General features: G+C 60.4%; 1 protein-coding gene across 2 annotated transcripts; it reads right to left on the reverse strand.

Moving 5' to 3' along the window:
- Positions 1-1,992: 1,992 nt before the first annotated feature.
- TMEM132E (transmembrane protein 132E) lies at positions 1,993-25,284 on the reverse strand. 2 transcript variants are annotated; one of them, XM_084492788.1, is made up of 9 exons: positions 24,249-25,284; positions 13,955-14,867; positions 12,996-13,136; positions 11,064-11,256; positions 10,608-10,751; positions 7,234-7,439; positions 6,389-6,668; positions 6,115-6,306; positions 1,993-5,380 (listed from the first exon to the last, which is right to left on the reverse strand). In XM_084492788.1, the coding sequence occupies exons 1-9, from the start codon at positions 24,310-24,312 to the stop codon at positions 4,352-4,354; spliced, it is 3,162 nt and encodes a 1,053-aa protein (XP_084348914.1). In that variant the 5' UTR covers positions 24,313-25,284; the 3' UTR covers positions 1,993-4,351. The 2 variants fall into 2 exon arrangements, with proteins under 2 accessions (XP_084348914.1, XP_084348915.1); XM_084492789.1 differs by having other exon boundaries at positions 4,565-5,348.
- Between the last annotated feature and the right edge of the window lie 503 nt (positions 25,285-25,787).

Here is a 25,787-nt window from a genome sequence, read left to right on the forward strand (position 1 = left end):
GGCAGCATCTGCTGCACGGGCTGGGCTGAGCCTGCAAGAGCTGCCGGGGCTGGAAACCTGCAGCTGGGGGCTGGGGACAGATCCCCCACCAACAGCACCCACCAAAGGTAAAAAAAAAAAGGCAAAGAATTTGCTCCCTCCTCTGCTGATTCAGTGAGAGGAGAAGGTTTTACAGGATGGGAGGCGATGGAGCCTATTTAAAACAGTGGGTCTGCATCTCGTAACGCCACCCTGATAGCATCTCCAAGGCGGTCACACTTTTAAAGCCATTTCCCCGATGCTGTTATCTAATGTTTAAGCCGGGAGTTTGCAAACCAGCTCGAGATCCTGGAGTTTATGAGAAGCAATGGTAAAATCCTGTCAGTTGTTGGAGAATTCCTAGAAAACACAAAGAAAGGGCCTCGACCCAGGAAATGTTCCCCCCCCCCCCCCCCCGAGCATTTATGGCTTTTACAGGGCTAAAACCTCATGGAGGTTCCCCAAAAGCTTCCCATCGGTGCAGCCCTGCAGAGCTGCTGTTGGCTGGCTCCGACCCCAAATTCCCCAATCTTCCCTGCCACAGGGGGCATATTTTGGCAGCCCCAGGTTAGCAGCAGGGAGGAAGCCTCCCAGCACAGAGCAGCCCCAGAATACCGGGGTTTTATGGGCTTTCCTGTTCCCCCATCTACATTCCTTGCTGAGCCAGGCAAAAAAAAAAAAAAAAAAAAAAAAAAAAAAGAGCCAAGAGACCCCAGAAATAGCAGTGCAATTACCAAAGTAATTATCCCAGCTGCTGTGCACTGGTAATGTCAACAGCGAGGCGTGGGGGGGGCAGGTCCTGTGTTAATTAAACTTCCCCCGGATGGTGCTGATGGCAGTCAGAGGCATCTCGAGGGGGAGCACAATGGGGATGCGCTGGGGTGGGAGTAGGGTGAAGGGCCCTGACTGCTGTCACTTGTCAAGAGAAAACCCAGGGAGGGAGAAAAAGGTGGGTGAGAGCTTGGGGAGATGGCTGGAGGGGACAGAGGGTGGTGGGACACCTGGGTCTGACCCCCATTGGGGGGAAAGCCCCACCATGACCACTGCACCCAGTGGCCTTGGTGCAGGGAGATCCCAAATCTTCACCCTGCTCTCTCTGTTGCTTGAAGGGCTTGGGTGCTTCAAGTGGTTTGACCATTTTTTAATAGGATACGGTTTAAGGGGGATGTTTGGCTTATGGGAAGGTGGGGACTGGAGGGGAACCAAGCCTCAGAGGGTTACAGGGGTGCCAGTCCCCAGCTTTGCCCCCCCAGGTGCTGAGCTCCCCCCCAGCCCTGCGTTACACCACAAGTTTGTGCCTACCTGCTGGGAGCAGAGAGTGAAACCCTAAAAAAGAATGAGGCAGAAGAGAATAAACAGAGGGCAGGCCGGGAGGGGAGCTGGAATAGAGGTTTCTTTTTTAATTATTTTCCACTCTTCCCTTTTTCTTCCCTGGGATTTGGCCACTGGAGGGCTGTTTGCTTGCTTTATTTACGGTACGCGGAGTAGCAAGCGGGGAAAGTACTGGTTTGGGACTGGCTGTGGGTGGCTTCCCCCAGTGGGTGCCACCAGCCCCCACAAGGGTGGTCTGGGGGTGGTGGGAGCCCCCCAGCCCCCCTCCCTTTTGCAGCCTATGTAAAAAATAAAATCCCAGTAATGGGAGTGAGGAGAAGCAGATGGAGTGGGAACCAGGCAGAGACAGGATCCATCAGAGACGGATAGGTCTTATACCATCCATGCCAAAACACTTTTTTCCTGGGGTTTGATGCCAGAATTTCACCCAGTGCCTACCTGGCAGGTTTCCTAAAAGGCTGCAAGGGCATTAGGAGCCCAAACGCAACGTTGGCAAGCTGTTTTCCTTGTGCCCCCACAACCCAGAGGGGCCTTTGGAGGACCAGGTGTTGGGTGCCTGTTCATAGGGATACGTATATTGTGTAGGTGCATCCATGCACCCGAGCAAACCCTTGGCATCGGTAACAGGAATGCACACAGAGCTATATATATATAGCTTTATATATATATAGTTATATATGTACATACACACCTTGTGTATGCATATATATACATCTGTACTTATAAATATATACATATTTATGTATCAAGAAATAGCTGTAGATATCTAGAAGGTTTTGCTGTCTTCATCCAGATGCCCTGAGCACGTCTGCCACCAGGGCCGGCACCGGTGTCCTCTCCACGTCACCGCGCCATCCCCACCAGTGCAGGGGGCGCAGAGGCAGCACGGGCAGGGGCAAAACCCTGTGCGGAGGTGACAAAATGCCACTGTTGGGAGGAGGCAGCAGGCGAGCAGCTCATGGGGATTGCTGCAACGGGGGCAAAACCCTGTCCTCCCCTCCTGACTGCCACAACCCCAGGTTGTGCTCACAGAGCAGGAGTCGGGCACTGCTGCAGCTTATTACCATTATAAAAAGTTATTATGCACTTTTCTTACCTCTCCCCACTCCTTTTCTCCTTCCTTCCTTTTTTTCTTTTTTTTTTTTTTTAACAAATATTCATATATGTTAATTTAACGAGGAGGTTTGGTGGCTCCAGGCGGGGAATTGGGCTGTATTAATTTTACTGCTCAGAAGCGCTATCAGATCGGCAGCTCGCACAGCCAGCCCTGTGTCCTTTAGATAAGAGGGCACAGTAAAACATAACTGCATCACCCACCTGGTCTTTGAGCACATCTCAATTCCCTCACATATATATATATGGATATGTGTATATAAAACCAGCACAGAGCTATCGGGAAAGTTTTAAGGCCGCTCGGGGGAGAAATTTCCATAGCCCCCAAAAAAGATAAACGCCTTAAAGAGACTTTCAAGACGCTGCCCCAGGCTGCTGCTGTCCTGTCAGGGAAACTGAGGCACGGGGACTGGTGAGATGGGGCTGTGCCATCATCCCCTCTTTGATCGGGCTGCTGAGGTAGGGAGGGTTGGGGACGGGAGAGCCCCAAATCCACAGCATTTGTTCCCAAAGTGCTTGGTGCTCCAATAGGCATCAAAGCCAAGCGATGCCCCTAGAGTGCTAGCAGTGGTTCTGCCATGGGTTTGAGGTGCAGGGGGTGGGAGGACAGTGCTGTGTGTGCCCTTTTCCCCCCAGCAGAACCCACCTGGCGGGGGGTGACCCCAAACCAGCCCCGACGTAGGACAGGGCACTGCAGCAGAACTGCAGCCATCACAGTGCTGCAGCGCCTTTTGGTTTTGGCTTTCCATTTCATTGTGGTTTTTTGGTTTTTTTTTTTTTGTTTGTTTGTTTGTTTGTTTGTTTTTCTAGTCTTTTATTTAAGAAAAAAAAAATAGACACAGTGGTGGGTAACTTCCGATCCAGAAATAATCCGCTGCCAGCCGCCGCCTGCCCCCTCCACCAGATGATGCTTGGGACCCCCAACCCACTGGCCCTGGTACCCAGTGGTCCCCATGGGGTCAGCCTGGCTGAGGATGCTCCATGATTGGGGTGCCTTTGGGGCTGGGGATGGGGTGACGGGGGAGGTTATGGCAGTCAGAAGGCACCACGGAGGCTGAGCCTGGCTGCGGGCATCCCTGCTCGGCTGGGACTGGGGGAACTGGGCTGGGACTGGGCATGGTGTCCCCACCAGGCTGGCACCAAGGTGGGTGGTGGGAAGCCCCCGCAGTGTCTCCCAACCACATCCCAGTGTTGGGAAGCCAGAAACCAGCAGCCCTGGGGCAGAGGCACGTGGTCCCCGAGGGATGCCAAACATTAATGTCACCATCCCACATGGAGCAGACGGCGGGCTCGGGGTGGGGGCGGCCAGGCTGTGCACCCCACACCCCAACAGCCATAGGACGGTGAATCCTTGTACCAGCACTCACCTCCGAAATTGTGCAACCAGGTGCAGCAAAGGGGGTTGTGTGACCCCCCCGGGTATGGTGGGGGTGCCTTTGGGAACCCCCACCTGCCACCTGCCTCCTCAGCTCCTGGGAGGGGGCCGGGATGTCTCCACTCTTCCATCCTCTGCCCCACAGGACCCGCAGCATCGTCCTGCCCTGCTCGCCATCGCGCGCGCTCAGGTTTTGACCTCACCCATCTCCAACCCCCGGCTCGCCTCCCTTGTGCCCCCCTCCCCGCTCACCAGCAGGCTCGGTGGCTGTGCGTGTGCTCCTTGCCTCCCCTGGGGACAACCAGCCGGGAAAGGGCAAGAAAAGAAAAAGGCCCCCGGGGGTGCCTCCGGACGGGGTGAGGAGGATGTGAGATGTGCGAACGGGAACACGCCAGAGAGCCCGAGTTGGGTCTCCGGCCCCGGGAAGCGGCCGGCGTGGCGTGGCGTGACGTGGCGTGGCGTGGCACGGCGTGGCAGCCCCCTCCCTCCCGCCCCGTCCCCTCTGCCCCTGCGTTAAGCGATCTCTTTGATTCTGCGGATGTAGTTGTGAAGCTCTTCGGGGTCTTGCAGCCCCATGTCCTGGCAGACCCACTCCAAGTCCTCCTCATCGGCGATGGGGATGGAGTTGTAGGCCAGCTCGTCGGTGGGCAGCGTGGCGAAGGTGGTGAACTTCACCCGCTTCCGCTTGGAGGTGGGCGAGTTGAGGGGGTCCTCGCTCTGGTCCCGCGTGGAGCCCCCCGAGGAACCATCCCCGCGGCCGTGGACCTGGCTCTGCACGCTGGTCTGTGAGCTCCCGCTGCTGTGGTGGTCCGCGTGGCAGCAGGTCTGGACGTTTTCCAAGGGGTTCCCGGGGCTCTCGGGCTGGGGGGAGAGGTCATTGTGAGCCCGCAAGGGCTGCCCGTTGCCCAAGAAGACCCAGTGGTGGGAATGGTCCATGTTGGTCTGGCCTTCGGGCGGGATGCGTTTGTGCCGGTATTTCAGCACAAAGACAATGCAGTTGATGAGGAAGACCAAGATGGCCAAACAGAAGACGCCCAGGAGGGCGTACATGCCTATCTCCAGGTCCGTCAGCCCCCTGGTCACCTGGACGAAGCCGGTGGGGATGGTGGGGAAGTCCTCGGTGGGGTGAGATGCGCTGGACATCCGACTGTCCTCGCTCGGCTCCGCTTTCCTCTCCACCTCTGCCCGCAGGGTGGTGCTCGCCCCTGGCTCTGCCGGCCCCGGCTTGCTGGGGACGTGGTCGTAGTCGTAGGTCGGGTCCTCCTCGGAGCCGAAATGGACCCGCACACTGGCCAGGGCCGTGAAGAGCACGCTCTTGCGCTTGGTCTTCTGGCAGCTCTCGCAGATGACCAGCTCGGCCCGCAGCAGCTCCCCGGAGCCCTCGCTCTCCGCCACCACCAAGGGGAAAGCCCGGTCCTGGGTCACCGAGACCACCTTCTCGTCCAGGCTGCTCACCACCAGGTTGTAGTCCTTGGGGTCGTAGAGGGAGAGCGGGGCCGTGGTGCCGTCGCTGTAGGAAATCCACAGGCTCAGGAGCGCTTCCTGCAGGACCAACACAGGCACCGGTTGCCCAGCACGATGCCAGTCCCACCTGCACCCTCTCAGCCATCCATCCATCCGTCCATCCCCCCTCCTTCTCATCCTTCCCCTACGTAATCCTTCACCCCTCCACCTATTGAACCAGCCTTCTCCTTCCCACCATCTCCTCGTTTTTCTCTTTTGACCATTCTCCCCTCAATTCTCCCCATACTTGCTGAAGCAGGATGGGGCCTCTGAACATCTCCTCTTACCGAGGGCCTGCCAGGGGTTTGGGACAAGGTGCAGGCAGCTTTCTGGTTGCCCCCAGCCTGCTGTCGGGTGGTTCAGGTGCTCAGCCCCTTCCCCACTGTTCCCCGGTCCTTGGCATGGAGGAGAGGCCCAGGGGACAGCCTGAGGAGCTTCGAGGCTTGGAGGCTGGAGGCCACCAGACATGCAGGACCTCCAGAAAACCAGGCTCACCCCAACCCCAGCCCCAGAGGCTACAAGCTGGGAACTCTATAGGATTTCTCCCAGGCCCCTTTGTCCCCATGGTTGTGCCCCATCCCTAAGCCAAGGGTGGGCAGGGTGGTCTCGTGGGTCCACTGGAAGGTTTCTGGGCTGCTTTGGGGTCATTTGGGGTATCTGAAGGACAGCGGGTGCTGTGGGATCCCAGGACGACCACAGTCAGGATTTGGGAAAGGGTTTTTACAGGTTAAGCCCCCACTCCACCCCAAATCATCACCCCCCCCAGGCCTCACCTGCTTGAAGAAGCTGAGGGTCTGCTGGGCGGCCGTCCGGGCGATGATGGTGTGGCTGTTACCAGGGCTGGGGTGCAGGGACAGCGAGAGGCTGGAGACCACCTGGGCCTTCAGGTCCGTGATGCTGACCTTCTCCTCTGCCACCGTCACCAGCGTCTCGCCCAGCACCGCCTCCACGAGCGGGGACACCACCTGCGGGGGACGAGGGGACCGTCACCACCCCACCACCCAAAGCCACGGTGATGGAAGGGTGGAAAAGAGGCCAGGGGGGTACCTTGAAGAGCGTGGTGCCCGGCTCCCTCCCCGCCAGCGTGAAGCTGTCCACCAGGTGGGCCACCCGCGGGTCGTCCACGCGCATGAAGTCGCTGACCAGGTCGGTCACCTCCACCAGCCAGTCAGGCCCCAGCATGGTGACCACCTGCCCCGTGCCCTCCGCCGCCGTGGTGTGGAACTGGGTGAAGACCTGCAGCGTGGCGTGCTGGTACTGCAGGGCACAGCCCCGGCTCTGCTTCCGCTCCTCCTCGTCCTCCTCGTGCTCGCTGTCCCGCACCGACCTGTGGGACGGGGACAGGAGAGGGGTGGCAGGGCAGGGAGGAACGAGGGGGGATGCGGGGTAAAGCCTCCTGGCCAAAAAGATGCCTGCTGTCCGTAAGTGTTTCAGAAGAACGTGCCAGCCATGGTCTCTGCCCCCTAAGCAGCTGAGAGGATGAGGGATCTCAGGTTGGGATGGACATCTGGAGGTTTCTAGACCTCAAAGCAGGATTAACTTTGGAGCTTGGCTGCTCCCAGCCTCACCCAGGGGAATATAGATGTCACGGATGGATGCTTCTCACCATTCCCATGTTTGACCACGCTCACTGTGAAATTATCCAACACTCATCCTGCGTCCCTGATCTCTCACTTTGTCTCTAGGGTCCTCTGAGAAGAGTCTGTCTCCGTCATTTTTGATAGCCCCTCATTAACCAGCTGAGCATGGCCATTAGACCCATGCCACCTTCACCTTGTCCTCTCCATCTTCTCCCTGCACACATCTTGGGGTCCTCCTGAGGACTTTCTCCAGCACATTGCTGCCTCCCTCACCCTGGGGTGCCCCACACACAGCCCCCCCCCAGCACCCACCTCCTGTCCGGCAGGATGGGCACCCTCCAGCCCTTCACTTGGCTCAGCCGGGTGTCCGAGAGCTCGATGTGCAGTGGCAGCTTGGGCACCCACACCGTCATCTCCAGTGGGGCTGAGAGGTGCTCGTAGGTGAAGGTGACCCGGGCGCTCATGGAGCCCCGCGACTCCTTCCCGCTGACGAAGACATAGTCACAGCTGCTGGAGACCTGGGGAGAGGGGAGATCAGGGGATTGTAATGCTCCTAGAAACTCCAGAGAGCCTGGCAGGAGGCTGGGACACCTCAGAGGAGCAGAATTACACCGTGCACGTAGCTGGTTAAAGGCAGACCAGTGAGCAGGGATGCTCTTTCCTCCCCAAGGTCCCTGCTCAGAGGCATGGAGCCGCAAACACCATGTCCGTAACACACATTTCCATCCTATCCAGCTCCCCCCGGCACCTTCTTTTGGTGCTTCAGCACCTTTGGCCACACATCGAATTGTGCCCTTGTACCATGTGTGATCCCAATGCACCAAGGGGATGTCCCCATCCCTGTCCCCATCTCCATCCCCATCCGTGTCCCTCCTGCTCACACCAGAGCACACTTTCCAGAGTCCATCTGAATCCTTGAATTCATCTCCTCTCTCTCTTTCCTCTTCTAATTCCCATTTATGCAAATGCCATTAGTTAAATTTACTATAAAACAAACACATCCTGCGGGGGCCACTTATTACCGACCAATCCAAGCCAATTAAGGAGCTAAGAGGATGCCACTAAAGCATCTCCGGTGCTTCTGCTCAGGGCAGCGGAGTCAACAGCACCTTCCCCTGCCCAGCAAGGGCTGGGGGCGGCAGGGCTGGGGGCTCCCACCTCGTGTCTGCAGCGTTCCCTGCACCCAGCTCTGCCCCCAAAACATTGGGAATTGCACCCGAATTGTTTGCTGCTGGAAAAAAAATAATAAAAATCTCTGCTCAGCCAGCAGCTCGGTCATTCTTTCTCAGTGGCACTGAGCACCTCAACAGTGCGGAAAATCCAAATTCCACCAAGCTGCTCTCCCACGTGGATTCTCTGATGGCTGATAAGGGACTGAGTCCATGCTGCACGCTGGTTGCCAGCACAGGAGGAAGCATCCCTGCATCCCTCCCCACCATATCCTGGGGCGTGTACATCCATCCAGCTGCAGGAGCTTTGTGTTTCCCAGCCCCGTGGTCCCTGGGGATGGTGGGGGATGCTGCACCTGGAGCTCCTGGGGAAGCGTCCGCTCCGTGGCCAGCGGGAGGGAAGGGCCATACAGGAGGGTTTGCTCTTGTACCAGCTCAGCCTGCCTGAAAAGACAATCTCAGCTCTGGCAGGGCAGCGTTTGAATAAAGATGAGCTCTTGGGCGAATCCTCCAGCACTAGATATTGTGCCATTTATCACAATAAATATGATGGGCTGCTGCTCACGTTGCCTTACCTAATAAATCCCCCCCAGCACCTCGTTCTGGGGGCCACTTGCTGTTCAGTTGGTTGGGGACCGGGGGAGATTCAACAACAAAAAGTACCAGCACATCGGGCCTGTCCTGATGATGGAGTGACTGCAGATTAGCTTCTAAATGAAGCGCACGCTTGTTGGGAGATACTTCCCGGATTTGCAGCAAGGCATCGGGAAGCGAGAGGCTGAGGTCTGCCTGGGCTCCGAGCCAAAACGCCACCAGCTCCACTTCTGCATGGCCTCAAGCATGGGATAAAGGGGATAATTCACCTCCAAGGCCCTCGGGAGCAGAAAGAGGGGGCCAGCCAGGGTCCCTGGGGGTGGCCACGTCCCCAGGGCTGCAGCCCCGATGAGGTGACTTGCTCCTGGAGGGTCTTCAAGCAGGGGCGGGTGGTGGGCTCCTAAGGAAGGCTCAGAGGCAGAGGTGGCATCTCTTCTCCTTGCACATCCCTCGGCACGTGTTTTCCCCACGGCTGGGGATTATTTCCATGTTGCCTTGGATGGCAGCTCCTTCTCTCCGGGCAGAGCGCGGGGATTTTCCCTGTGTCACCACATGCAGGGGTCAGGGTGACAGCTCTCACCCACCAGCCTTCAGGGGTGGCACCTTCACTGCCATGTCCACCAGGTCCACGACATTTCCCCTCCACGCAAGATCAACCCCCAGCGAGCCACGCTGCCTGGGGAGAAGCATCCCTTCCCCGCTCCTCCCCGACGCTAAATTATTTACAGTAACAGATAGCAGATCCCACCATGTAAGCTTTGATTTATGTAACAGGTTTATAGCCCTGGCACCGTAATCATACTCCCCAATCTCAGCAGGGAAGCGAGAGCTCCCTCGGAAACGAATCCCTAGCACAAACACAAAATAACTCAGCAAGAAATTGCGCGGGGCTCCGGATGGCGAGCGAGCGGGGCTGGAGGGCTGCTCCATGCATTATTCATCCCCGCTCGCGTGCATGTGTCTGCTCCCCCCCAGGTCTGGGGACAGCGTGTAAATAGATTTACGAGTGGAAAGACAGCACATTAAACAGTTTAAGTGTCTTGGAGTCCATCCTGAAGTGTATTATTGCTCTAGTGTTTTATCACGCTGCGGAGGACCGGTCTCCATAAATTAGAGCCAGCACGGTAAATCGCACGGATAGGGGTTTTGTTCAAGAACTTGGGTAAACAGTCGGTGACACCGGCTGTCACCTGCCCGTGGGGCTGCTGGCTCCCAGGCGACCGCAGGAGAGAGCAGGTCCCAGCCCGGCCAGGGCTCTGCCCGTCACCCCCTGCCCTGCTGGGAGAAGGGAAGGTGTCTGGGGGGGACGGATGGATGGATGGATGAGTATGGGGATAGAATAATGCAGGCGGGTGGAGAGATGGATACGTACAGTGATAGAAAAATGTACAAGGATGAATGGCTACGGCGATGGAAAATGCACAGCCGTAGCTGGATTCGAGGACGGAGGCTGCCTCGTCAGCTGGGGGGAGCAGGGGGCTGTCGCCATGCTCTGCACTCACAGCCCAGCCCCTCTCCCACGCCGCCCATCTCGCTCCTCTCTCCATCCCTCCCGCTGTCCCCCATCGTCCCCGATCCCCTCCTTGGCCCCCTCCTGCCTCTCCAGGACCAGACCCCAGCCACAACCCCACATCAGCCCACACAGGAGATGAACATCGCCTGGTGGTGCAGGTGAAGCTGCTGATGGAAACGTGCGGCTTGCACTGCCAGGGGACAATATTTTACCTGTGGGCGCTAAGTGCCGCGATAACCCTTAGTTATTGCTGCTGTCTGCGGCACCAGAGCAACCCATGGCCTCCTGTGGTGACAAAAGGCCCCATCCTTCACCCCATAGGGCCGGGGAGAGACACACGGGGACTGAAACCCTGGGAGAGGCTCAACGTGTGCTCCTTTGTGGGGTTATCCCTCACCGCTCGCACCCACCTTGATGATGTCTTCATTGTTGGACTTGCACTCCACCATGGCCGAGACGTCCACGATGATGCCGCTCAGCTCGATGGCGATGACCTTGACGGGGATGGCCACGGTGCGGCCCGTCAGGATGGCCGTGTTGATGATCTCCGTGTCCTGGGGACGGGGCGCAAAGGGGACCGTCCTGTAACAGGGCGGCTCGCTGTCCTGCACCAAACCCCAGGGCCAGATCCTGCCTGGTCCCCCTCTTACGGCAGTCCTGGGGAAGAGCTGGCTGGGATTTATGGATGGATAAGTGCTGCAGGGGTGGGATTTGGGGCAGGTGGGCTGGTGGGAGAGCCAGGAGCACAGGGAAACACATCGCCACCCATCCCTGCCCACAGATCCCTCGGGGGACATCAAACCATCTCCAACACCAAACCAGAGGAGATAAGCAGGAGGGCTGGAGGAACATCACACCCCGCTCACCATGGCCAGGGGCACGATGGCCCGAATGTCCCTCTGGATGACCGTCAGCTCCGTCACCACCTTCTCCAGGTCGGGTGGGGGGTTGCGGCCCCGGTAGTCGATGTGCCACATGATGCGGCGCGTCACCGACTGGCTGGTGAAGTTCTCCATCTCGAAATCCAGCTGCATGACCTCGGAGGAGGTGTCCCCATCCCTGGCAGGGGACAGGAGGGAGGATACAGTGAGCTGGGTGCCCCGGGGGACCGGCAATGGGTGGTCCCATCCAGCCATGCAGAGCGTCTCCAGAGGGTCCCTTTGGGGGTGGTCACCACCACGGTGCTCAGCCCAAACACAGCCGGGGGGCTGCTCCGAGGGAAACCCACACAAATGGAAGAGAATTTGATTTTTTTCTGCTTATTCCCTTTGGGAGAAAAGCTTCAACCAGCTCCCCTGGGTATATCAACACTCCGTGCTGGACCTGACCAGCATCACTAACCACGGGACGGGAACATGGACGAGGGGACAGCAAATGGCCACAGGCTCTGTCCTCACCTCCTGGGCTCCATCATTCTGGAAGCAGGGCTGCATTTACCACCACGGGCTGCTTCTGCATCCAAAGGTCAAACCCTGAGCATCCCACGGGGCAGCACATGGGCTGCGCTGGGGTTTGGGCCAATCCCCCTGAAACAAAGCTCCCCAAGGGTCCCCAGAAACGGAGCCTCCCCAGGAGACACCGCAGGGCCCACAAAGCCCCGATCAGAGCTGGCAGAACCTCCCTGGAGCAGGGGGACGAAGGGGAGGAGGAAAGCCAAAACGGCCCCGCTGTCATCCTGCCGTGCAGCACCATAGGGAAGGCCCCATGGATCTGAGGAGGCTGGACATGGGTTTCTCTCTCATAAATATACAAGGAGGGGAAGGGGCTCCTTGCTGCAGGGCGTCCTGGCATAGCCAGGCTGCCCAGATCTGGGGCACGACTCCGGGGGCAGCTGCTGGGGCATAAAACAACCCAAATTGGCCAATATCACCCCAAAGTTCCAGGGTCCCCGCCGATCCTCGCCATCCCCGAGGCAAACCGCTCGTGCTCGCAGGGCCCGGAGGGCGCCACGGCGTTGAGTCATTCATCATTTCCATTACGTTAATATTTGATCGAGTTGTTTGTCTAAAAGGTGATTGTAATCACTTTAAATTCATCTCCCGTCTCTAACCTTTCAAGGCTGATTTGAGTCGGCGGCAGAGGCAGGGAGGGGGCAGGGGAAGGGGAGGGGAGCTGGGTGCCCCCCCCACCAGCCTGCGCCTGGCTCTGGGGTGGCACTGGGGTGGGCACAGGGTGTCCGAGCAGGGGACAAGGTGGCTGGTGGCCATGGGGACGTGCCATGGTGGCTGTGGGGACATGCCAATGTCAGCTGTGGGCTCCAACGTCCCTCTGCTCTGGTTGCTTTTGGCATTTTCCAGCATGGCCCAAGAGCATCAGCTTGCTCTAACCCAGCTTTTGCCTCCCTGACCCCAAAGACACCGGGTGATGGAGATGTGACCTTAAGGACCAGAGGGGACCGTGCCCGGGGAGCGCTCCCCTTCCTCCCCAGAGGGACTCTCAGCGGGGATCAGGACAACCAGCAAGGAGCTGCAGCCTCCCGGGGTGTCAAAACTTTTACAAAAATTAAAATACTTCCACCAAAATGGCAGGATCCACCGTGGCTTCACAACTCAGCCTCAAAATCCCCTATAAGCACCCACCAGCTCCTGAAACAACCGGGTGCTACCAGCTCAGATGGGGATGCAGCTGCAAAATCATCCCGATTATCTAGGAGTGCATCGCTTGACCACCCCCCCAGCACCCACAGGGCACCGCTGCCAACCAGACGAAGACCAGCTCTGGACCAAAACCCACAGATTTCCCCAAATCACCCTTCGGGTACTGTCCTGGGGCTGGGGGTGGATGGTAGGGTCCCTTACCTGGGCCCAGCGCCCTCCGCCCTGGCCACGTCGACGGTGGCGGTGGAGTGCTTGCCGCCCGTCAGCAGCTCCGAGCTCACCAGCCACTGCACGCTCCTCGACTTGGTGCTGAGCAGGTTGACGCCTTTCTTAGCCTTCACCCTGTGGGGAGCCACGCTCAGGGGCTGGATCCGACCCCCCCCCAGCTGCCCTGCTGGGGCTGCAGGGGGATTTTGCACCCCAAATTCCTCTCGGCTCTCGAAAACACCACCTGTGGTGGAGGCGTTGTGGTGGGGTTGAGCCCACCCGAGCCCCTCTTTGCCGTGGGGTGCTGCCCCCACATCACCCCTCCAGCAGGAATTTGGGCTCCTGGCCCCAAGGTGAGGGACAGGAGAGCCTCAAGCACTGTGTCCCCTATGCCAGGGGCTCGCTGCTGTTCACTACCAACTCCCACAGATGAGATTTGGGAACAGCTGCCCCGCGTGCCCCCCATGCTTTAATTTTCCTTCCAAGAAGCGCCAGCTCTGCCCTGCCACGGGGACAGTTTTAGATATAGGGATCATCAGCCAGCAGCCCTGTTAGCAGAGGGCTGAGCCTGTCCCCATCACACCCCCTTATCCCTAAGGATGCCCCCAAGCACCTCCCCATCCTGGGGTGCTCAGCACCTCCTGCCCCAGCTCTGGGATAAGGGGGGCACAGGGAGAGCCCCTGCTGACCCACAACCAGGTTGCATCTCATCCCCAAGGTGTCAGCGAGCAAATCCCACTGCTGCTGGCATGGCCCCGGCCCCAACCCCAGAACAACAGGGAGCACCACACCACAGCAGCAACGCTGTGAAACCCCCATTGCAAAACCCCAAAACCCTTCAAAACCCCATAAGCACCCTCCCCAACCCCTTCCTCCACCCCACCCCAACCGAACCAACCCTCCCCTACAAAACGGCACCGCTTTTGGGGCTGATCCCGGGGTCGGGCCCCTACCTGAGGGTGAAATGCTCCACCGTGGAGTTGGCCATCAGGTAGAGGAGGATGCTCAGCACCTCGCCGGGCTTCAGCGGCTTGTCGGGCAGCCGGATGAAGACGTTGCCGTCCAGCCGGTGCTCCTGCATGGGCTGCGCGGGGGGTGCCTGCAGGAGGCTGACGCTGCCGATGCGCAGCAGCGGGTGCTGCGTGGGACCCTCGGTCCTGGCCCCCCCGACACCCCCCCGGCGAGGGGATGACGCCGATAAGGTGTCCCCAAGGCACTGGCCGGCCCCGTCGGGGGCGTGCAGGGTGTAGTAGAGCTCGGCTTGCTGGCTCTCCCCCGGCACCTCCACGCTCTCGGGGCTCTTCCTCCTGCCCAGGGGCACGGCGCCGGGGCCGAACCAGGCACGGGGCAGCTCCGCCTGCACCAGGCAGGTGGCCAGGCTGCCCCGCAGCCGGCACGAGCTCTTGATCTCGCGGGCGTCGCGGAAAGCGTGGAGCCGCACGCAGGGCAGCCGGTCGGTCACGTCGAAGTCGTCCCAATCCCGGCCGGCCACGTAGAAGAGCACTTGGACCACGGGCTGGCTGGCCACCAGGCGGGGCTGGATGATGAAGGCGCGCACTTTCCAGTTGACCGTCAGGCGGTCGGGGACCTCCAGGGTGCTGGAGGGCTGCAGGTGCTCTTTGGGCAGCACCAGCCCCGTGCTGAAGGGTCCCAGGGTGACGTTGAGCACCGGCAGCTCCTTGGTCTGGAAGACGACGAAGGGCTCGGAGCGCTGCAGCGGGGCGCTGCCGTTGCCCAGGGGGCTGGCCCCCACCTCCTTGAGGAAGAAGGCCAGGCGGGTGTTGGACAGGCGGTAGCTCACCGGCAGCATCACGGCGCCGGGGGGCTCAGCGGGCTCAAGGCTGGGGGCTGGACCCTTGGCGTGGGCTGCAAAGAGGATGGAGAGATGGGGTTAGTGCACGGCATCGCCCCCCAGAGCCCCCATGGCGAGGACAAGGCGCTGCTGCAGCCCCCAGGCATCTCGCAAGGGGGGTCAGGCTGGGTTTTTTTCCTGCTGAGCATCCCCCAGTACCTTGGGGGTTGGTGCCCCGCTCATTGGGCTGGGTGGAAGCATGGACAGAATCTCCCAGCTGAACCCATCCCCAGCACACCCGGCTGCTCCTGCAGGAGCCTGGAAGACATCTCAAGGTCTTCAGATCCGCGGCTGCCAGCAATTCCCAGGACACCCGGGCCCCCCCTCACATCTCCCCGCCACGCAGCCCGGCGCTGATTGCAGCCGCTCCCCAGTGGCCCCAGCAGCCGCCAGCACCCAAATTACGGGCGGCGAGAGGCTCTGATGTGATGGAGAGAGGCACTGATGTGACGGCTCAGCCCCTGCCACGGCACCTGCCTGGGTGCTTCCTATAGGGGAGGGAAGCGTGCCGGGGGGGCTGCCCCAAAACTCTCACCCTTTCCTTTTATTTTATGCTTCCAGATGGATGGGAGCAGGGTTTTCTCCAGCTGGAGCATCACTGTGGCCAGACCCATGGAGATACAGGCTTGGGGCCGAGTCGAGACCCCGTAACCCACCCAGGACCTCACTGCAGTAGAGTTTTGGGACGTAAAAGGCTTAGGAAAGTTCCTAAAAGGAGCTTTAGTGCTCGATACGGGTACCGATGGCATCCACAGCTGCACCACCCGGGATGCAGCTTGTCCCCTGGGCCAGGCAGGTGCTGGGGACCCGGTGGCACTGCCGGTGAGGCCACTGCCCTGGTTGTGGCACAGTCCTGGGCCATGCAGCCAGGGCTGCTCCTGCCATTCCTGGTGTTTTCCCAGGAGTTTCAACAAGAGGAATTTATTTTTTTCCAAGGCATGAGATTATTCGCTGGAAAGTGGAGTTGAGAAACAATCCCCAAGTCAGAGCTACGTTGGATGAAATACCCACGAGAGCAAATGAGGCACTGGAAGCCAGGGAAAAAAAAGCTCAAGTTAAACACTGAATCACTGAAATAGTGCAAATTTTGTCCGTTGTCGTTTTTGTTCCTTAAAAAAATCTGGTGTTTGGGGAAGGTTTAGATCATTTTGCAGAGAAATCCACCCAAAGACCTGCTCCTGGCAGCACCGAGGGGCACCACCAGGCGATGCTGAGCGCGCTGCAGGGGGACAGTTGGGGTGGCACCGAGCCCTGGCATCACACACAGAGCCCAGCACCACGCTCTGACCCCAGCCCCATGCCATGGGGTGGCAGCAGAGAAGGATTTGGGGCAGCAGAAAGGAGGACTGATGGAGAGAAGGGTGGAAGGAAGGAAAACCCTACAGCTCAGGACACCCTGGGCTGTGCCCAGCCCTCTGCCCTGGTCTCCAGCAGCCCCCCTGGGGGGGCAGCAGCTCTGGCACCCCCACCTCCAGCTGGGTTTGGGGAGACACAAGGGTTAAGCCCCGTCTGCCGGCTCTGCCCCGCACCGGTTAACGGGATTTGCAGCGCCTGACCCGCATTGCCGGGTTTATTAGGCTGGCGCAGAGAGGACCATATGGTCCTTCCACCCTCACGGCTCGGCACCACGAGCAAAAAGCAGATTTCTGCACCCAACCAGCCTGGGGGCTGCCCAGACTCCCCCCGCCTCTTGGCTAAAATCGCCCCCTGCGCAGCACCACAGCAGGATGGGACCCGCACTCTCCTTCTCCAGGGTGGGCTCTGACCCACGGCGGGGAGAAAGGGGGCAGAGGGAGGTGGGAACACGCAGTGACCCCCCCGGCAGCCACATCTGCCCGGCCAGATGTGCCCCACGTCACCAGATGGACCCGGGGATGGCCACGAGGGCACGTGGGGACAGCGGTGTGGGACGTGGCAGCACCCACCCCACTGCCCTACAGTCAAGAGACCCCCCCAAGTCGAGGGGGTTGATGCTTCTGGGGGTCTCTGGCAGTGAAATAATCCCATCCCTAAGGGGCAACCCGGCTCTGTCCTCCCTGCTTGGGGTCAGACAGACAGACCCACCATGGTTATGGCTAGTGGGGGTTGCTGGCTTGCTTGCCTTCATTCTTACCCCAAATCCCCAGCAAATGGGGCTCATGGGGAGTGTTCCTCAAACCCAGCTCCATCCCCACTGCCCTGAGGCTGAAGAGCCTCCTCCTCCTCCTCCTCCTCTCAGCCAGCACCGATACCCAGCGCTGAGCTCCGGCTTAGCCCCAGCCCCAGCTGTCTGCCATAGGGATCGCTTTAGGCACGCTCCGGGGGGGATCCTGATCCCGGCTTATCCCCCGGGCTGCAGCAGGGGGCTCCCAGCACGTATATCCCCACTTAGCAGGGGAAAAACAGAGAGAAAAACACGGGAAAATAAGACTGGGGGAGGGAGGTGGGGGCTGTGCCCCAGCCTGGTCCCCCCACAGCCCAGCTCCCCCGCTCGGGGCAGGCTGCAGGGGTTGTCCCGATGCAAGGAATGGGGCTGACACCACACTAAAAGCCCTCCTCAACCCCTTGCAGGGGGCTTCATGCTGCCTCGAAGCTCTGCTGGTGTTTCTCCGGAGGAGTTCCGGCACTCCCTGGTGACCCTCAGGGACAAAAAGGCTCCAGGGTTTAAGCAGTGGTCAAAGAGGAGTGGGATGGGCCCTGAGACCCTGAAAAGGGCAGCCCCCAGGGCACAGCCTTCATCTCCAGCACCCCACCGAGCCTCCCGGGGTGCTCCCACCATGAAGCCACCCGCAGATGTCCCAGCTGTGACTTCGTTTCAAGGCAGCATGAAACCACCCCGCTGCCCCCCCGAGCATCCCCTGGATGCCCCCTGCATCCCAGTTAAAGATTTGGAGCCCCAAAACTTACAGTGTGAGCCCCCCCGGGGCCATACTTCACCCCCACAGCCATTAGGGTCAACTGCAAAGTGGGGACACAAGCACCACACACTGGGGCTGCCCCAAGTCTGGGTGTCCCAGGATTGGGATGTTCCAGCCAAAGGGGGACCTGGGCAGGAGCCAGGCTCACGCCCACCTCCCCATGTCCAAATCCACCCTCAGGCACTGACCCCCACCACCTTATACCTCCATCCAATTTGTGTCTGACCCCCAAACAGCATAAAACCCAATAAAAAGGGGGAATGGAGGTCTCCACCTCCACCCAAAACTCAAACCTACATCCCCAGTGGTGCCAAACCCCGGGCGCATCCCCGGCACGGGGAGCTTTGGGCATGGCAGGGGGAGCCCCCCCCGGGTGCTCTGTGCCTCGAGGCAGCCTGGGGAACCCCCCCGCAGCACAACCCGAGCCGAATCGGGAAACCCGGCCCTCGTGGGAAGCCTGGAAACGCTTCCCATCAGCCGGAGCCTTGGAAATTGTTTTCGGCGACATGAAAGACAACAAGCTCCCCGCGCCCGCTGACGCGGTGCGAGCCTCCATCTCCAGCCCTGGCTAATTGGAACTCAATTAAGTGAATAATTGTTACAAATGTACCGGCACCTCCCCCCGGCTCACGGCGGTGAGATGGCCGAGGGGATGCTGTGACGGGGGGGCTGTGAAGCTCCTGGGCCACCCGCAGCCCCCAGCGCTGCCCCACGGAGGCGGTGGGGCCGGGAGGCACCGCGGCGAGAGGGACCCCGGTGCTCGTCCTGGGAGGTTGGTGGGGTTGGGGCTTCCCAAAAGCAGCCTGGGGTCGGAATCAGGTGGGTGGAGGTTGGGAAAAGAGGGTTGAGTCTCACTAGGGGCAGTATTGCTGCTCAGGGTGGATTCTCCGCTGTCTAATACAGGGTTGTGCTGACGGCTCTCCCTTCCTTCACGTCCCAGAGGAAAAGGAGAGGGATGTCTGTGTCTGGGGGTATCCGTAGAAATCCTCCTCCCAGATCCCACCTCTTCCAACCATCAGCCTCCAACAAGAGCATGGTGGTGGCTGCTGGGGTGCAGCAGCCCCCTGGGCAACAGCAGCACCCCTGGGTGACAGCCCAGCACCCCCTGGGGAGAAGCAACCCCCCAAAAAATGCTGGAAAAACACACGCCGGGCACCCCAGGCCGCAGTGCTGAGCCCTGAGTTTCCCCCAGGAAATTATTAAAAGGGAAGGGAGGGGGGAGAAGAAACCTAAAGGAATAAATAAATACGGGCTAAATGGGATGTGCCGCGCTCAGGCGCAGCCTGCCATAAATTCCCGGAGCAGGCGAGGCTTTTACGCGGCAGCTACTTTAGAGCAATTTCCACAAATCACGTCAGGGGACAGGCCAGGGGCCGGGGAGGAGAGGGCCTTTGCGGAGGAGGAAGAAAAATGAAGAAATGAATTAAAAGGTGAGGAAAAAAAAAAAAAAAAGGAAAAATAAAAAGGACGAGGAATTGCCCGAGCATGAATGTCCACGGGAACACCCCCAGGGCTCCAAAACGCAGCACAGCGGGGGGGTGCCATGGATAAACCCAGCAGCTGCTGAGCCCGGGATTGAGACAGCATCGGTGTGGGGTGGCAGTGAGCCCCCTAAAGCCTCCTGTCCTGCTCACAGCCCCTGTCCCATCTCTGTCTGACCCCATTGTGCCAAGGGACTCATTTTGGGCTGATGCGGCACCGATTCATTCTCCCCTGTGCAGGGCAGTGCTGAGCCGGAGCAGGATGCAGCAAGAGGCACAAAACGAGCCGTGAAGGAGCCAGGATGGGGTCCGGCATTGACACAAAACACCCCGAGAGCAGAGGGAAAGCCCCAAAAGCAGAACAACTTTTGTCAGCCCCGCAAGGCAGCACGACAGCACAACCTGCCCCCGTAACCCTTGCAGGGCTGGAACACAAAGCACCCGAGACCCCGGGCTTTCAGCAGAGCTATTGAAAAATCCAGGACGGCAAATATTGCACAAGCAAGGGGAAAATGCTGGCCAGCAGGAGATGGAAGGAGACCGAGGAGGAAAAGAGAAGTGCCTTGATGGCAGCATCCTCCCGGGGAGGAGATGGCCGTGGGCTTCTGACCCGGTGCTGCGGGGAGGGACGGGCTGGGAGCAGCAACCAGCAGCTGGGGAAAGGCAGGGACCAGGCACGGCGAGAGCAGCAGCACAAACCCGACACCTTTTGGGGAAAAAGCCCAGTCACTCAATCCCCAAACCCTGTGGTTTTGCCTTCCCCTGGCAGCAGGCATCCTGGGCTGCCATCAGCTTTAGCTGGAGGACCCAATTTCTCCCAGTCTGAAGGCAAAACATGAGCTTGGAGCAGCTCTGAGGACCCCGTTTCTCCCAAATTGAGGGGAAACCCTGAGCTCAGAGCACCTCTACCGACGGCGAGGAGCACCAGGACCTGCCCCGTTACGCACCAGTCCCCTCACTGCCATCCCACAACCTCCCCGCGAGCAAAACCCACCCCAAAGGCAGCGCGGCCCCGGCGCCACGGAGCCCCCTCCTCCGTCCCGGGGGGGCAGCTCGTTAGCAGAGCCCTGTATTTAATAATAAAAGACGCTGATTAGATTAGCCAGAGTGACCTTTTCCAGATGGATGGGATGCTCGCTCGGCGACGAGCGCCACACGGGAGAGGAACGCACCGATTCCTCCAGCCACCCCTTTGGGGCTGCTCTGGTGATGCAAAGAGCCAAAAATTGGGTAACGCCATGCAAGAACCCCTTCCTTTGCCCTTTAAATCCCTGCTTTTTCCAGGATTTTTTTTTTCCTGCCTCCTCCCTACCGCCAGAAGCCATGGGATGGATGGGGACAGGCAGGTGGCTGCGCCCGCACAACATCCGAGGATGCTCCACTGGGGCTGGGTTGTTTTTTTCCTTTCCTTCCCTTTTTTATTATTTTTTTTTTTAGGAAACAGGTTTAGAAAGGAGGGACCACAGCAGCTGGCCACGGTGGGGTGAATTAAGTAGCATCGCTGTGCAACGTCCTGCTGTGGGGTTGCGTCTACCCGGTGCCCTGCCTCAGTTTCCCTGGGTGGTGCAGCAGGGGGAGCTTGGTCCCAAAATTTTGGGACGATTCATGTGCCAGCTCCTGCTCATCCTGCACACACAGGCAAGCACAGCCCCAGCTGAGGGTTTCGAGGCACCTCTCCGAGCACCCAGGGACAAACCTGAAAAGGAGCAACTTGTTGCTGGGCTGCCGAACCAGCTGGCAGCAACCCCACCCCTAATGGGGTCTAAACCCCATTAGGAACCCGAAGGGAAGAAAAGGCAGCAGGGAAGAGCTGGGGTCACCTAAGGGCACCCCGGAGCTGGAAGACAGAATTTTGGCTCTGGGGTGCCCTCGTGTGACCCCTTCCTGCCTGGTTCAGCCCGGTTTGGGGGCCACGTCCTGCCCTGTGCCCCACCAGGAGGGCGAGGTGCTGCCGGCCCCCGTCTGCTTGGGGCTGGTGCTGAGGGTGCTGAGCCCCTGAGACCCAGCCTCGTGCCCGGGACCCGGTAAATGAGCAAACGCCGGGTGCGTTTTCCCCATTCCGGCAGCGAGTTATGGCACATCTCCACCTGCTGGCCTGAAAAATCCCCAAGGCAGGGGATGCTCGGAGCCGAAATGGGGCCGGGAGGTGATCCGCACCCCACTGGGGTTGGGGTGCGCTGGCTGGAGCTCTCCTGGTGATCCTACACCCCCAGCCCTACACACGGGGCTCGGTCCCACTGGGAATTAAGGGGGGGAGATGTAGGGAGAGGGATATGGTCCCAGCCCCAGCCCCAGTGGGGTGGAGGCATGGGGGAGCTGGCCCTGGTGGCCCCGGTGACAGCAGCACCGTGTGGGGACCCCTTCGCTCCAGTTAGTGCCCCTCCACGGCACGGCTGTGGGGTCCCCCTTTATTTTTATCCCACACTCCTCAGGAGAGCAAACAAGCAGCACTACGCCAGCTGGAAAGCCAGGCCTGCCTTGCACGGGGACACCGAATAACCCCACATCTCTGCCTCCAGGAGAGGGGAAACTGAGGCAGGCAGCGGGGCCGAGGCTCAGCGAGCAGCAGGGAGAGGTCGCAGGGGCTGACCCCAAACCCACCCAAACAAACTGATGGGTCAACCCCCACCGTGCCGCATCCCAAAAGGGCTCTTCCAGCTCTGCAGCTCCGCCGTGCCCAGCACCCGAGCTCCGTCCCTCCGGAAAACCCTTGCACAGCCCCGGGGCCACCCCAGCCCGGGGTGCGGGGATGCCAAAATCCCCTCTCTGCCAGCAGCTGGTGCGGGGCCGCAGCCAAGTGGGGGCTCCCGGGGGGCTCCCGGAGCCGCAGAGAAGCACAAAGTGGGGTGAAGCTGCAGCCGAGGGTCGATATTAAAAAGAAAAAGAAAGAAATTAAAAAGGAAAAGGGGAAAAAAGCATCCTCGGGTAGCAGAAAAGGGCGACGCACAGCCAGGGGCTGAGCCCAGCAGGCAGCCGGAGCGATTCCTAAGGAAGGCCGAGGAAATTTGGAGCTTTTGGCCGCTTTTTGTGGCTCCCTCCGAGACCTTCAGCTGTCCAGAAAAGGCCAAAGGGGCTGGCGAGGACAGCTCACATCCCCAAATGATCCCCAAACCCATGGCAGGCACCTCGCAGGGGTCCCGGTGGCCCCTGGGGCCACCCTCACCCACCGGTGCATGGGGGGAGGGGGGATCTGATTTTGGGGTGCTGGGGCTGGGAAATCCACCCCATCCCTTAACGGGCTGGGTGAGGCCGGGTGGGTAGGAGGGATGGAGAGTGGGGAGTGGGTTCTGGGGGTCCTATAAAGCCAGCCCCACTGGCAGCAGCCCCGTGCCAGCCCCAGCACTCCCTGCCACCAGCCCGGCTCCAGCCCCCCCACCACAGCACCAGGCACCCCCCCTCCTGCTGGAGACCCCCCAACCCATCGCATCCCCCAGCCCAGGGGCTCAAACCCTGCCCTGCCATAAACCCAAAGCCTGACCCACCCCGCTGCCTGCTCCTAGCTGGGGGGGGGCTCCAAATAAACCCCCCCAGGAGGGGCTGGGGAAGCAGGGGCCACATCCAGCCCCATGCCCCAAAACCCTGGCGAAGCCAGGAGATTTCCCCCGATGTCTCTGAGCGTTTATCCCCCCAGCGGGGCTGGCAGACGCCTGCCGTGGTTCCCCCCCCCCCCACGGGGAAACGCCGAGCCAGCCGCCCGCAGCTCCTACAGGCAAAATCGAGGCAGGGAAGGAAGGAGGAAAGGAGGACGAGCACGTTTCCCCCGCCAGCTGCCAACCCCGTTACCTGTTGGTCCCAAAAAAGCCAGTGCCCGGGGAAGCACCGTGGGTCTGCACCCGCTCCTGGGGTCCCTTTGGGGGGGGGGGACAGGGGGGTCCCAGCACCCCCAGCCCCTGGGTAAAGTTGCGGTGCCCAGCGAGGCAGCGCCGTGCTGCGGGTGCTGCACCGGGAGCATCGCTGCTCCTGCTGCTCTGGGGGGAGCCGGGGGGGGGTCAGGGGAAAAATACACCCTGCCTGCCCCCTGCAGCACTCTCAGCACCCCCCCCTTTTTATATATAATGTTTGTTTTTTTTTTTTAATTATTATTATTTTTCTGCTGTGGGTAAACAGCTCCCCAAGCTCCTCCGAGAGCCTCGGGGGGCTGCAGATGCTCAGGAGCCCTGCCCAAGCCCCCCCCCCCAGTGCTTCATCCATGAGCTGCTGGGACGTGTTCCTGGGACCCCCCCTCGGCTCCAGCAGCACAGCCCCAACCCCTGGGGGCACCCCAAAACCCCCAGCTGGACGAGGGGTACACACGGCACCCCCAGACACCAGCAGCCCCCCGCTTTCTGCGTAACCACCGGGGAAAGGCGCTGCGGAAGGTGCATTGGCAGGGGTCGCTTTTACCCCAAAAAAGCCCCCCCCCTCAAAAAAAAAAAAAAAGCCCCCTGCAGCAGGTGCCACCATCCCCAGGGCTGGGATGTCGCGGGCAGGGTGACAGCAGCGATTGAAATGCAACTCAGGGAAAGTGAGCGCAGGCAGCGGGGCCCCCCCTGCCCAGGCCTCAGGCAGGGAGGGGGCAGCAGCACCGGCTGGGACCCCCCCGACCCCAAATCCTTATTTTTTTTAGGGTGGGGAAAGGGGTGAGGAAGAAGCAGAGGGAGAGGCTGTGCCCCCATCGCCGCACCCCAACCCAAAGCGATGCCCACGAGGAGGAGAAAGCGTTGGGGAGGCTGGGGCAGGGGGGGCTTTGGGGAAAAACGGGGGGGCTTTGGGGATAAAAGGGGGGGCGACCCCCTTCTCCCCAGCCGAGCAGACAGCCCCGTGAAGCTGTAATTTGATTAAAGCAGGAAAAAAACTCCGATCTTCACCCATTTCATCTTGGGGGGGGGGGGGGGCGCAGAGGGAGAGGGGAGGCAGTGGCTGCGGGGGGGTTTTAAGGCAGAGAGAGGCAGGGGCTGGGGGAGCCCCCCCAGGGACACAAAGCCACGCACCCCCCCGCAGGTTTCCGTCCCGTGTGTCCCCCCCCCACGGCACTTACCGGGGAGCAGCAGGCAGCAGAGCAGGGCGGCCAGCCCCGGGGGCATCTTCTTTGGGGACCCCATAGCGAGATGTAGATTGGGGGGGGGGGGGGGTGGGAAGGGGGGGGCAGCGGCAGGAGCAGCCAGGCCCCGAGCCCACCCCACCCCCCCGTGGCAGAAAATTTTAAAATAAAATAAAAATCCAAGCCAGGCACCAAAAAAAAAAATAATATGTAGATACCCGCAGAAATCCCCTAAATCCAACCACGTGCGAGCCGGCGGCAGCAGCCAACGGGGGAATTTGGGGGGGGGGGACACACCAGGTTGGGGTTAGGGGGCTCGGTGCCCCCCCAGCTCACAGGGCACAGCACCCCAGCCCCGGCCCCGCACCCCAATCCTGCCGCAACCCCCCCGGTGCCTGCAGGGCGAGCGGGGGCGCGCCGAGCCGGGTGGGTCCCCCCCTCCTCCTCTTCCTCCTCCTCCTCCTCTTCCTCCTCGGGATCCAGGGGGGGGAGAAGAGCACGTGTGCCCCCCCTCTAAGGAATAAAAAAATAAAATAATAGAATAAAAGCTGCGCCGATGAAGGATGATGCTGCAGGGCTAGCAAGTCGCCAGCCCCCCCCTCTTCTCTCCCTGCACAATAATAATAAAAAAAAATCTAGATATCGTCTCCAAGCGCCTTTTTCCCCCCAAAAAAAATCGGAATGAAAGCGCTCCCCCCGAGGAAAAAAAAAATAAAATAAAAAATAATAAAAATCGACGATAACAGGAAAAAAAAAAAAAAAAGCAGCAGGAGGGTGAATAATTAATCCGAGGCAGATGCAATTAATCAGGAGCAGCTCGGCGGAGTCCCCGCATCCGAAGGCAAAGTTTGGGGGGAGCGGAGCCTGGAGGGGGGGGGGGCCGGGGCTCAGCCGCTGCCCCCCCGTGAGGGCTGGAAGCGGGGGGACCCGGCCATGAGCACGGCAACGAGGGGGGGTCCCCGCCTCCTCCCCCCCCCCCCCCCGGTTTAAAGAGGGGGGTGCCCCGCCGCTGTTGGTAAATAAAAGCGAAAAGGGGGGGGCGGGAGGAGGTGGGAATGGGGGGGGGGCTCTGCTCCTCGGCCCCCCCCGCCCCCCCGTCTCTGGACCCCCCGGTGCCGGGGGGGGGGCCCCGCTGCTGGGCGCTCCCGTGGCCGCTCGCCCGGCCGGAGCCGCATCGGGCTCCCGGGGGGGGTCAGAGCGGGGAGGGCGGCAGGGGGAGGCGCCTTCCTCCTCCTCCTCCTCCTCTTCCTCCTCCCCCTCCTCGGGAGCAGAGCGGATGCAACGCAGCCCCCTTTTTTCCCGACCCCCCCCCCATCATCTTCCCCAAGCAGCCTCCCAGCCGGTCTCCATCCCACCCCCCAGCACCCATGGGTGCAGCCTGGGGGGGGGTTGGGGTCAGCACTGCCCTCCCCTCCCTCCCTCCTGCTATAGGAGAAAAGAATAGGGCAAGCTGCGGGATGGGGGATGAGGGCGTGGGGAGAGGGGTGGGGGGTGCAGAGCACCGGGGGGGGACATTTGGCACCCCAGGGTGGAGGG

This window comes from Aythya ferina (genome assembly GCF_964211825.1).
Source record: "Aythya ferina genome assembly, chromosome: 19".
In the NCBI taxonomy this organism is placed as follows: domain Eukaryota; kingdom Metazoa; phylum Chordata; class Aves; order Anseriformes; family Anatidae; genus Aythya; species Aythya ferina.

Excerpts from the sequence above, each read along its gene's own strand:
- TMEM132E (XM_084492788.1), bottom strand. The coding sequence starts at position 24,312 with ATGGGGTCCCCAAAGAAGATGCCCCCGGGGCTGGCCGCCCTGCTCTGC. Across the intron at positions 13,137-13,954 it reads GTGGAGCATTTCACCCTCAG|GGTGAAGGCTAAGAAAGGCG; the intron begins GTAGGGGCCCGA and ends GGCTCCCCACAG. Across the intron at positions 7,440-10,607 it reads ACAATGAAGACATCATCAAG|GTCTCCAGCAGCTGTGACTA; the intron begins GTGGGTGCGAGC and ends CCCTCTCCCCAG.